General features: G+C 39.4%; 1 protein-coding gene across 9 annotated transcripts in view; it reads left to right on the top strand.

Moving 5' to 3' along the window:
- RGS7 (regulator of G protein signaling 7) overlaps positions 1-13,212 on the top strand; it is a 275,987-nt gene that overhangs the window by 23,784 nt on the left and 238,991 nt on the right. For 4 of the 9 annotated variants that reach the window (XM_062637376.1, XR_009968237.1, XR_009968238.1 and 1 more), the window contains one exon: positions 9,598-9,709. In XM_062637376.1, the coding sequence (XP_062493360.1) occupies positions 9,632-9,709 (78 nt within the window). In that variant the 5' untranslated portion in view covers positions 9,598-9,631. Of the gene's footprint in view, positions 1-5,166; positions 5,240-8,178; positions 8,517-9,597; positions 9,710-13,212 lie in introns of those variants that run through there. The other 5 variants (XR_009968236.1, XM_062637370.1, XM_062637369.1 and 2 more) reach the window with 4 other exon arrangements.

The raw sequence follows: 13,212 nt of genomic DNA on the forward strand, positions 1-13,212 counted from the left end.
TCATTTTTGTAGTCAGGAAGTAGATGGTACCAATTAATTTTAAAGACTCATTGCTAATCAATAGTGGACTGTTTCTGCTCTGTACCTGTAATGCTCTTTGCTTTTTGTCCTGTCTCCAAGTATTTTGGTTCCTCATGACTCCATGAACCTTACCTTAATTTTCTTTGTTGAGATGAAAAGCTAAGTGCAGTCTTCTTTTCTGTAGTGCTCAGATTTTTTTTCCTTATATATCACTGGGTTTAGTTTTCCTTTTGTTAATTTTATCCTGATAATCTAACTGATTTGTAGAGAAAATGGGATCAATCCTTGCTTTCTGTATTATCCTCCTTGCTCCCTCTCTCTCATCCTAGTTCATCCTTTTCCTTTGCTGTTGGCAGCTGCACAAGTTTCATTTGACATACAGAGTCATTGAGATTGTCTGTTTCCCCATTAAATAAGTAGTACTGTCCTCCCCCACTGTGGAATATTTTTCAGTCTGGATATATTCATGCTACCTTCCTGCTTGATGATCATGACCTCTTTATTCACTTGTATCCACCTCTCTCCTATTATCCAAAGGCCCATGACTAAGTAGCTTTCTCTACTCCTGGTCTTTATATTGTGCAAATCTCATGCTGAATGCCAGATTCCCTTGCATAAAATTTTAGTTCCCTATCTAGGCACAGCAAAGCTCTGCTTTCTTTAGCTTCAGTTTATTTTAGTGCTCTTTTTTTGTCTCTATTCTCTTGCAAAAAATAAGATTTAAACCATTGGTATATTAGGGGGAAAAAATTCTTCTCATGCTAAGCATTTTAGCTGTCAGACACCTCATCAGGATTCAGTGTCTGCTTCTAGTACTGCAGTAGAAGCTAGTGACAAAGCCAGCCACATATATCCCTGTGTTTAGCAGTTCTTTACATTAACTAGAGAATGACGCTGTGCACAGTAACAAAGATGTGACATTTTGGAAAGAGAGTACACAAAATGAGATTTTCTACATGTCTTGTATCTTCTAAATTCCTTCTTATTGTTTTACCTCACTGCCTGGCTATTTCAGGCTATGAGCCCAAGGTCAGGTTTACTTAGTTTTCCTTGCTTGCAAAGTAGCTTGATGTTATCGTATAGTTTAAGTAAAGATGTGTGTGTTACACAATGGCTCCCAAATATTGCAGCTGAGGCAAGTTTGATATCAAAGGTTTTGCAAGACTTCTTGACTGTCTAAACTGTTCTGGCTGACTGCTTTGAACATCTAGATTTATTGTTGTTCAATCCCTTCTTCCTAACCTCTTGTTATGATTTGTGAGAGATTACAGCCAAGAGGTGTTTTTCTTTGGTTGTTTGTTTTTAATAAATATAATTTGATGTCTCAGCTAATTGTTTTGAACTACGCATTTGCACTTTGGAGATTTAGAAGTTTCCTTTAATATTTGAGATATTGTATACAAGTTGAAGGTCTGCTAATAAACATGAAGTCTGAAGGGAAAATCTTTGTGGTAAGGGGTGAGTTCTGCAAAGGGCTTGAGTTTATACTGTGGTTTGAAAAAAAACCCAAAGTCAACCCAACCCACGCTCCTACTTTATGGTTCTGTTAACCTTTTTTTTGCTTCAATGGAGATCTCCAGTCAACGTAGAGACCTGCTTATTTGCTTTTTGTCATTTTTAGTCCCTTGAGTTTCTGAGAATTTAATTTTAAAAACCCAACCAAAGCCCTCCTTCCAACCTGAATGCTATGTAGGGTTTTAAAAGTACGAAGATGCCATTTGTTTTCTGAGAGAGAATAACTGTATCTATTGTGTGCCCTTGTATATAAATGGATGTAGATTGGTTCAGTTTGTGATGCATAATCAGCAAATTGATTCTGTCTGATTTTAACCTTTAGAAAAACAAAGTGACCTTCGGGGGAAGAAAGATGTTTGATTAGATTATCTGTGGATGTGAGGCAGGGAATTCATGAATGATAGAGGGAACTTTAAAATGAAAGGTGGGGGAAGGGAAGGAAAGTGATGAACGAAGCCTGTTAAACTGCTGAGCTCTCTTTTTCTCCAGTGCATTCAGCTCAATGAATTAATGAGATTAAGTCACATCGACCCTTATCGCTGGATGGACTGAACAAAGGGAGTATCAGTAGTAGCTTGCATAGCCAAGTTAAGCACTTGCAGGCTACCTACAATGGTGTGCTATTTCCTGACTTGATAGCTGCCACAGATTTTATCATTTTTGTAACATGTGTAAACCTAGCTTACAGTTGAAAAGATATAGTGAAAAAAGATCTCTTTTCTAATATGAGAAAGCACCTGTAATGACTGACAAAAACATACAAAATTCAGCATGTACTCTACTTTTGGCATTTACCTATTTGTCAGAACCTTCTAGAAATTTTGTCTTTTGTGTAAAGAGGAGGAGATCAAATACACTAAGGACAATTTTTACTTTTCAAAATTTCTCAAGTTTCTCCTTAATGTCTCATTATGAACTTAAATGCATCTGCCAGTTCCCCCAAAGCATTTCAGCAGTTTGCAAAACTGCTCCTGCTTATTCTGTGCCTTCTGCATTTCTTCTGAGCCTCTTCTTTTTTCCTTGTTTTTTTCTGCTGTGTTATTTTTATTTTTCAGCTTAATTCTTTGCCACACAAATTATTCCTCCAGCTAATTCTTGGTGTCTCCCATTAATTCTGTTATGCTGTATTTCAAGGATTAATCTCTTCTGGTCTGTAACCATGGTATTCTCATACATTGTGTACTTTTCCCCCTCCCTTTGTAGGGTTTCTGAGTCCTCCTTACTCTAGTCCTTTCATGCCAAAGGATTCTAAATCAGTAACTTATTCCTGATTAATTCTTAAGTGGTTTATTCTATTTTGATCTGAGCAAATGCGGTCCTATGAATCAGGCCTGAGAGAGTTCCTTGATTAAAGGGGAAGGGCCAGTTACTTGGTTTGTTGGAGTCTTGCTGTTTTAGCCACAAAAACACAACAAAATACTACTGGTATGGTTTTTGTGTTTGTGTTTTCTTTCAAACATGAAAGTACTGTCAGTTTGAATTAGGCTAATGGCTTGGACTAAAAGAATTGCGGGTAAATTTACAGAACTGCAATCACTGTTTTCTTTCTCTGCTTAATATAAAGTTGCTCAGTAGTTGAACACTCCTGTGTGACATACACAGCATCTGAAGATATGTGTATTAACTTAGAGATTTCTAATATTAGCCTCTGAGGAGAGTGTCATAAATACCAAGTGTTAAGAGATGCTGAGAGCAAATACATTCTTATCGGAAGCAGAGACCAAGTGTGCTGTTCCCCAAAATGTTTGTTTGTTCTGTGTCAATAATAGTTTTACATAAAATGGAAAAGCCTCCCCAGGAGCTGTTTTGGGAGTTGGGAGACCAGGACTCAAAATCTTGCTTGAGTTAAGGATGTTGGTATGACGAGATCCAAATTTGACTCAAAAGCCCATTTCCTTTTTTTCTGGAGATTAGTTCTATTCCTACATGCTTGCTTGATTTTTCTAGTTGGCAATTTAGATGTAAGATCAGGACTAATTAATCTTGAGTTTTCCAGGCAGTTTTTAAGGAATACAGTGTAATATGTCTCATTTCTGTAGATGCTTTAATTTTTTGAGGAAATGAGGGTGTATGGCTCGTTGTGGTAGTTCTTTCTGTGGAATGAAACTCTTGATCCCTACTACTTCTGTATCAGAGAGCTAATGTAACCTCTTTGACTGAGAAAGACTGCCCTCTTTTGGGTATAATTAGAACTGGTTTAGATGTCAAGACTGCAGTACAAGGTTGTTCTGCTTTGTAGAAGCTGTTGAATTTTCATGGATAGCTGCGGTAGGGCACCATGTTGTGATCAAATTCTATGTAGCTGTGGATTTTCTGTGACAGCAATAAGCGACATTTTCAGTAGGGTTTGAAATTAGTTTCATTAAAGTTTTAAATATATGCAGATTTTACCGTAGTGATCTATATGGTGTATGTGTATATATAGTGTCTGTACTTTAAAAAAAGTATTATGGAAATTTGGGCTTTCCTTATTTATGAGAATTTTCCATTCCTGTGTAATATATCTGTCCATGAATAGTTTTTTTCTTATTATTATTCTATTAGTTCAGAGTTTTTTTCTTGTTAAATATAGACTGGTTTTTTTTTTTGTTACCGCCTTCTTTTCTGGTTTTAAAGCCCTCTTTTTATTGTTTTTTAACTCTTGCTATAACCAACAGAATACAAATAGCTTTGCTCTTCAGCATCATAAATTGACAAAGGTAATTGCAGTTTCAGTTTTTGACAAACCAAATGCCTAGTGCTTAAAAAAAGGTCCATGAAAGAAGCAGTGAAGTTTCAGTCCTGTGTTCAGTTCTCGCAAATATATACTGTAATCGGTAATCATCTGAATGACATTTGAAGACCTACATTAAATGGATTGATTGCAATTCACTCCTGAAGGAGCAGGTGTTCAAATCACATAAGAAAGGTCAAGAATTTGGCCTGGAATCACTAGCTTCCAGTTCAGAGCCTGGCAGTGAAATACTTGTGGTTCTGCAGGGTCACAAATGTTATCAGTTCAACTAAAGTAGACAGACCTTCTCTGTGCTTAAACAGGCTAGTGGAAAAAAACCCTGTGTTTTATACTTTAAGGTAGCACAGTACTAACTCATGCTAATATTTAGAGCCTGGGTAACTAGAATGTTTGAATTTTCAGTAAATTTAAATGTGCTTGTTTATAATGCAGTAATGTTTTAAAGACTTGGTCATGGAACAAGATCATGCTGTGCTAAGAGCTTGCACAGCATGTCTTTACTCCAAGGAACATTTGGTCTAGGCATAAGATGGGATAAATTGATGAATATAGGCAGCGTACTGACACAGTGCTACAGCATTGGTCAGCAGGACAGACAATAGAATTCCTGATCTCTTTCACATCCAGATAGATTGTCATATACTTTCTGACATAATATTTTGAGTTAAAAATGCCCGTGTACTATGTGTACCATGGCACATGATGTTAGTGGAATACTTGAGTTGTACTGATGGTGCAAACTACACACAGAAAATGTAGTTACCACCTTGCAAAATTATGTGTGCTTTATTGCCTTGTTAGATAAAGCTGCCCCTTGGCAGCCTTTCTCATCTTCTTTGTTTTATTAATGAGTAGTTTTGCCTTGCATTTTGAAGCAGGCCATTCCTCTTCTGGCAGACTATGCTTTCTGGGGATGCTAATGCTGCTCGTGTATGAGATAAGTGATGACTCTCAACATGGGAAAGATGTGTAAGTAATTTATGAATTAAAGCCTTTTATAGGCTATTGAACAAACATATTCAACTGTAGTAGAATGAGATTATCCAGTTACATATGTTTAGAAGAAATTACTTTCTTTGTAACTTGCATTTATGGAGATAGTCAAGCCCAGTGTCTCTTTCACCACAAAGTAATGACAAAAAGGAAATTCTGTTGGGCTGTTTATGGTTTTCTCTTCAGTTTAACCATTTTAGCATTTAGAGCTTCTATTTCATTTTGATAGTTGACATGCTAATGAAGTGGAAGAAATCTTGGTGTGCTTCAGCATAGCAAGTCTGTAGTTACGAGACACATTCCTGGGATATTTGAGTTACTTCTCTGTTTCTGAGGACAAGATTAAAGACTGTGTGAAATATAGCTCCTTTTGATGTTACTGGACAAACACGTATTGACTTCAGTAGGTCCAAGTCTGTCTACATACTTCCTTTAAAACTTCATTTATGATAATTAAATTTGGTTATTTTCAAAGAAAATACATAAACCTTACCTAAGTAGTAAAGCGTTTTGTATTTGACTTCATTTGCGAAATTAATCGGAATGGTTAAAGCAAAAGCAAGACTGGAGGCAGTATAGCCAAAATCTAACTCAGCTGGGGATACCTCTGCCTTTAATTTTGAAGAGATTCTCCGAAAATAAAAGCTTGGAAATGTTGCTGCCTAAATTAGATGGGTTTCTTGGGGAGTTTTTCAAAGACACATAACCTGTGCCAAAAATCTATTTTCTGAATAGCTTCTAGTAAATAGGTAGATTGGAGTCATCTTGTACACAACATGTATGTAATCCAAGAATTGCTATACAACAGTTTCATTTTCTCTGTTTTTTGGTTTGTTTTTTGTTTGGGTTTTTTGTTGTTGTTGTTTTGTTTTTGTTTTGTTTTTTTTCTCACTTGGATTAGTAACAAGATGAGGCTGAGTAAGAAAACAACTGTATGACTTTATTGGAAACTTGCTAATGTTTGATTTTTCTGCCCTTTAATGCAATTACTATGTTAAGTGTTGGCTGGCAGAACAACTGGAAGGAATCTGGGTATTATATTTTTAATGATTTTTCTCCTTTCCTTCCTCTGGGGTAAAATTGCATTTAGAGTGTATTTTGTGCAGTCCCCACTTTTAGTCACAAAAAGAAGTTTGTACACCAGTCCAATACATAAGATTTTGAGTTTATATTGATGCCATATAACCACAAGGGTGTTGCTTCTTAACATTTGGAGGCATTTCCCTTGACTGCCAGTGCAGCTGTCAGTCCTGCGTAGTCAGCTTTGTGAGATCTGACTGCTGCAGTGCTGCTCATTTAGGTTGTCAGTGTGAAAGCTAAGAAAGTTATAGACTGGGGTCTTTATTGCTGGTACCCATTTCTCAACGAGAACTGGACTCAGTTACAATGTCTGTTGGAAGATTAGCATTTTGATTCACATTTTCTTGCTTAGCTTCATCAAGACGCTGTTGTATGTCAAGTGGATTTTAATGGGAACAAGTCTTAGCTGTGTTTGCTTTTTAGCGTCATAATTTTTTCTGCCCACTATTTTTACCACTGATATTTCTTCACTTTCCTCTTGTGCTGTTGAATTCTTTCACTTCTGTTGATCTCTCTTCCATCTCAAAACTCCAGCTTTCTTTCTTGTTCACACAGTTTGTTTCCACATTGCCTTTTCCTTGTGATACACTAAATTATTTTATCCTCTGTAAAAGTCAAGACAGGTGTCTGCTGCGGAGCTCCTTTCCTTTATCTCATTGAACTGAGTTGTTGATTCCTACTGTATGTTGTGTCACTCCACCTTTTTACTATTTTTCTGTCTGAAGAACATTCCTATTAGTGTTTGAGATCATCTTTCATACTTTGATGTTTGTTGTAGGACCACTCTCAAGCTGATGTCTTCCTTTCCTCAGCTCTCCAGGGAGTCCAGATCAGCCCTGTCCTTTCTCCTGTATTTTGTTCTGGCCACTGTGATTACCAGATGTTGCCTTAGCTAACTTAACACATTCTTTGTTAAAATATCTGAAGGCCTCCAAGAAGTTTGGAAAAGTAGTTAGAAGTAGTTGTAGTTGTAATAGCAAACTTCTAGCAGGATAGTGTTGATTTGCTTTAGTCTCTGAGATGTAAGAAAGGTAGAAAAAGTAAGAGTAGAGATGATGCAGTATGTGGGGAAAGCACTGTGCTGGATTGCTTATTTACCAGTGCACTTAAGGTACAGTGCACAAGAGGTGATGACTTCTTCTGCAAGACCATCCTTCCATTAAGAGCTACTGATTCCAGAAAAAGACTTTCAAATGGGAATATTCCAAAGTTTAACCAGTTATGTATCTTTTGTGTTCTTGAGGCTGTTGAGTTCTGGGCATTTCAGCCCTTACATAAAATCAAAGCCTTCTTGTCCATAAGTCATGAAGGAGACTTGGGGACCTGATCTTTTTTCTTTTATCTTGGCCAGTGCGAAGCCTTCACAAGTTAGGGACATAGCAAAACAGCCCTGAGCGTGTCCTGAGATGTCCTTAAGGCTCCTTCCTGTTCGGCTGGAGCAGACTCGCTCTCTGCTCTCTCCGTTCTGCTGCTCAGAGAGATCTGCAGTGCCAACACGGCACAAGCTCTCCTTAATTCTTACCGAGAAAAAAAAAAACAAAATACGTCAAGTGTCCAGTATAAGGCAGAGGAACAGGCAGATTCCCTGTTGCTGTCAGTAAAGGTGTAAGAAGGCGGCGACACACTTTCCTTCCCGGTGTCTCTCCACCACCAACTGCCCGCCCTTCTTTCCCCTATCCCATTAGCCCACATTCTCTTCCTGCCCAGCCCTCCAGTGCTGCCTAATCTCATTTACAGGGGCTGCTGCCAGATCTGCTGGCAGCTGCAGTTTCTTGGCCGCTGTTTTCGGTGAGCAAGCCGAGAGCGCCGAGCTCAGCAGCAGCAGCAGCAGGAGGAGGAGGAGGAGGAGGGCTGCTGCTGTGTGGCAGAGCGGCAGCAACAGCAGCGGCAGCAGCACCTTTGACGTGCCCGTCCCCCACGTGACGGCCACTCCATTGCGGGGAGGGAGCTGAGCTGAGCTGCCGCTGCTTCGGCAGAGCAAGGGGGAGCCGCAGCCTCGGCGGCGGCACCGGCGCCTCCGCCCGCAGTGCGTGTGCGTGTGTGTGTGTGTGTGATGAGCGATCGCCGCGTCTCTCCGCCCGCTGCCGGCTGACACGGACCGCGCGGGGCGCGCCAGGAGCAGCCGAAGGAGGCACGGAGCCGCGGGCACTGCGCAGTGACCTTGGCCCAGGAGGTAACCGAGCCGCTCCTCCGCGCCCCGTGCAGCCGGCGGGGGGAGGCCGGGGCGCCGCCGACAGCGCTCCCCGGAGGCGCTGCCGCTGTCCGCGGTGCTGAAGCGACGGGCGCAGAGCCGGGCTCCCGGCGGGTTCTGCCGGTCATTTGGTGCCGAAAGGCACCCACGGACGGGCACTGCAGGGGCAGGGCAGGGAGAGCCGGCGCTGTGGACGATGTGCAGTGGAGCCCGCACGGGAGAGGTCTGGGGGCAGGGGAGGGCTTTGGAGCTAAGTGTTTGGAGTAGAGCTCATCCCTCCGTGCTCTCGGCAGCCGCCAGTGTGGTCTGTAGATAGAGCGCATTCTTACACCTGCGTGCAAAGCCGGAGCTACGGCATGATCTGAGCTCTTGCTTGGTGCTGCTCTCGTGTGACCGGGGGGGGGGGAGGGCGGGGAGAAGACGGGGCTGGCGGCGGAGCCGGCGTTTTGCAGTGAAGTACGACGAAACTAGGTGAAAGCAACCGGAAAGATTTTCTGGCTTGTTTCTTCCTTGAGCCTCATCACCTGCTTCCCTCCCCCGGGGTATGTGTGAGAGCACGCACGTGCTGGAGAATTAAAAAGAAGTTTAAAGCATCTGGTTTGCTTTTTGTGCATTTGAGGGCTGTGAAAGTTGCTATGGCCCGAGCCCTGAGGAGAGAGCACTGCCGGGTGCGCAGTGGTGGGCTGAGCCAGCCCTTCCAAAACTGTCGTGTTCTGGAGGGTGCAGGGTGTCCTTTGAAGAAGCCTGGTCAGGGGAGGGAGGAGTACTTCGTGAGGAGGCGTCTTCATGATGGGGTTGTTCGTGGTATGTTAGGGAGCCATTCGGAGTGACAATTCATTAGTGTCTAAATTAGATTAATATACTGCATTCATTATTTACAGGCAAAAGAGAGTAGTGACAGTAAATGGTGAATTAGCAGCTTTGCTCTAATGTAAATATCTGTTGGAGTAAAAGCATATGCCTGTTCTGATAGTATATTGGTAGAAAGTCAGGTCCATTAATCATCAGGGAAGGAAAGAGACATGAAGTGATGTTTCACTGAAACCACTTTTACCTTTTACAGTGTGACATTCAAAAGAGGATCAAACTTGTGGGACATGGCACAAGGAAATAATTATGGGCAAAGCAGCAATGGGGTGGCTGATGAATCCCCAAACATGTTGGTGTACAGAAAGGTAAGCCTTTGTGTTTCAAAAGCTGAGAAAGGGCCTTCAGGAAATGGTGAAATCGTGGGCTCTTTTGCCTAGCAAGTGAGGCCATTATTTTTGTTGTTTCTCTTCAATTTAATGAGTAGATGCTGCTGCTGTGCTCTGTTGAATGGAGCAGTCTGATTTCAGAAAGTGATCACCTGCCACTAATCAGGAGTATTTTGTGTCTATTGACATTTGTTTTGCCTTAACACAGTTTAAATGCCATGTGCAAAGTAGATCTGTATCCCAGGTACTACTAAATGACTCTTGTTTTGAGAAATGGCTGAATCAGTTGTTTTTAAATGGTAAAATACATGTGTCTCAGAAGCAGTTGGTTTTCAACCAACTATGTGTGATGTATTTCATTCATTTTCTGCATCGATACACATGGTGTGTTATGGTAGTGATCTTCCAGAGACTGGAACATGTTCTGTATTCAAGTGTTCACTTGTAAAATGTGCTTGTAAAATGAATTCCTATATTCTAAAGCTAAATATTAACTGTATAATACAATATTTCATATTTCTGTGTCTAGACAAAGATTTTCAGAGTGCAGGGAAATCGGAACCATTAACTTATTTCATATGAGGGGAAAATCTGATTAAAGATATTAGTTATCTGCAGTTGCTACAACTTAAAACAAACACATGCACTCCAGGGAGTCTTCCTGGGAAGGATTTCTAACATAGTTGTTCTAATAGCATCAATATACAAATTTCCAGACATTGAACTCCAGTAGTGGGGCTTATTTGGCCACTGTACTTTTATTTAAGTGACAGTAAATTCTTGGGAATTTTGATATATGTCTATACTTTTATATTTTTATAAAGCTTTAATTGTGCTCATAAAAAAGGAATAAAATAAATTAAAATAATGGAGAAAACCCAAATTTGCTGTCACAAACTGAAATACATAATTAAGCAACTACTTATTTATTTGTAGAACACAGTGCTTTCTAACCTATTTGTGGTTGGTTTTAATCATGTGGGAAAAATCAATATTTTTACTTTGTTAGAGGCATTGACTTTTCCTTTTGCAAGTTCACTGTAGTAGAAAGTATTTGGTATATATTGAGTTTAGTCTTTGAGGTGAACTGAGGTATCATTGGTAATGGTGGTAAGTGTTCTTTTCCCAGAAATTAAAAAATAGTCTTAAATTGAAGTCTGATTCATTCTTTATCTTCCTATTTTCAAGTAAGTTGCTGGTTTCTGTTAGTTGGTTGTATTGCTGTTTTGAAAGATTAGGCTCTTTTTACATATGTGAATGTATTTATGAACTAGTTACTTATCTATGTAAGAATGCACTTCTGTAAAAATACAGGATTACCTTACCATTAACACCACAGGTTTGTTTCAAAATACAATGGTGTGCATGAATTTGTATGTGAAAACATGCTGCATGTATTGAAAGCAATATACCAAAGCTCTTACTGTTCTTTACAGGTTTTTGATCTTTCTAAACAGAGTATTTGCACATCTGTTGTGTACTTCCACTCTGAGATCGGCTTATTTAGTACCCAGAGGGGGAACACAGAAACTGTTTCTCTTCTCCCGTGGTGACTTTGCTTGGTCAGGCTTGTGACCTGTTGTACTTAGAGTGACCTTATGCCGAAAATTAACATTGTCCCTGAGCATCTTCCAGATTGAAATGAAACTGTCAAGGCAAGGGATGAGAATCCTGGTGATACAGACAAATTTTGAAAATGGGGAGCTGAGTAGGGCACAAAACCTCAGGTATATGCTCAGCAATTCATAGCAGTTGTCAGTGAGAAAGGGATGATATCAGTCTGTGTCTTCCAGTGTAGCAGTAGTCCTTCCCTTGTTGCTGCTAAAGTGCAAGTGGTGCCCTGAATATTAAACTTCCGAAGAACGCTGACCTTTTACAGCATTACCTTCAATATTTAATTTTGTACATGTCAACTTATTTTTGTAGCAGGGTGAATCATAAGATCATTTAAGATTGTGCACACAGATGTTAGAGCAGACTAAGTAGTCCTTCTTTTGGCGGTTTTCAAGGAATAGGCAACAAAATAATAGATAACTTTTAAAGAAGTTGTGAAATCATCTGCCTTTTGTGTGGTATGATATTGCTGTAATCAAATGTGTTATAATTTTTGTGTCTGAAATGCAGGAGGAGGATAGTTAGGTGGAAATAATTTTATTTCAGAATATATCATCTCTGAATATAATTCTTTAATAGCAACAACTAAATCACAGGATTCCTTGTAATACATTTGCAAAACACAATACTCCTCTGTCTGTCACTCTGGGAAATGAACGCACTGTGCTGAGTGAACAAAGAACTAGAGTTGCCAGCTTCATGAAGGACTTTTTTTTTTTTTAACCTGGAAAAGTATTAATAGTTGTTAGAAAAAACCACAAATGTGCTATTGGCTGGCTTCAGAAGGAAACTGAATTTGAAGTCCTGTATTTTGAGTAATGCTGTGGAAATCCAGTGATGCAGAAGTGCTTTCTTCCAGTAGTTTATACGACATCAACCCTTGGAATAGCACACATTTTGATATGTGGACCTGCAAGGAATATATGGAACAATTCTTACTGCTTGTGTTAATGAAGAGCTAAAACTTGGCGTTGTTGAGTGAAGAGGATTACTTTGGCTATAAAGCACAATTTTGTAATCTGGCAATTCTGCTAGTCTGTCTAACTTTCAGATATAATCCGAACTAAGCATGTTCTAAACTACATGGAGTTGCAGCTCTGGCTTTCCTAAATCCTTATTCTTTCAGGAGCATTTTAGAACAAATTTTGCATGGAATGAAGTTCTGGTATTTACAAATGCAGTACTTAAGTCATGAATCACTATTACACGTTAAGTAAATTGCAAACTCCTCACAAAAAAGGCGGCTTTTCTGTTTACTAAGATGTATTTGATTTGTAATTAGTCATTTATTTGAAGGGTTAAAGAGAGATGGATTTTCGAATTGTTATCTAGAGTAATACAGACTGTAGATAGCTGCTTTTTCTCATAGTAGGTTTTATTCATAGACAAAGAAGAGTTTCATTGCGTTTTGCTTTCAGATATGATTTTTTGGGTTTTGTTTTTTGTGTGTTTTTTGTTTTGTTTTTAAATCAGCATAGGAAAATTAAATGTTCAATGAATACCTACCTTAGAATTACTTATTTGAAGCTGTGATGGAAAGATACCAGCATTGATAAATAGATCCTTATATCATTTTTACACTGCCTTTTAAGATGCTTGTGTCAGTGTTTACACCTTGGGGGATAGTTTTTATATTAGTAGAACGTCAGATGCATTATTCTTTTTGGCTATCAGCCTAATTATAAAGTAGTGACATGTGACACATCATTGGTACTGACATACCTTAGAAAAAGTCCTGAATTTTTCTGCTAGTAGCCTGAAGCAAACATGAAAAATGTAAACCCCCTGCTTTTACTTCCTAAGAGTCCATTCCAGTCAGCAATTAAAAGACATAAGACACTGGAATCTGTAGTGTTTTAACATCACAA

Source organism: Pezoporus occidentalis, unplaced genomic scaffold (assembly GCF_034315485.1).
Source record: "Pezoporus occidentalis ecotype Australia unplaced genomic scaffold, CSIRO_AGI_Poc_V1 ctg52, whole genome shotgun sequence".
NCBI classification, from domain to species: domain Eukaryota; kingdom Metazoa; phylum Chordata; class Aves; order Psittaciformes; family Psittacidae; genus Pezoporus; species Pezoporus occidentalis.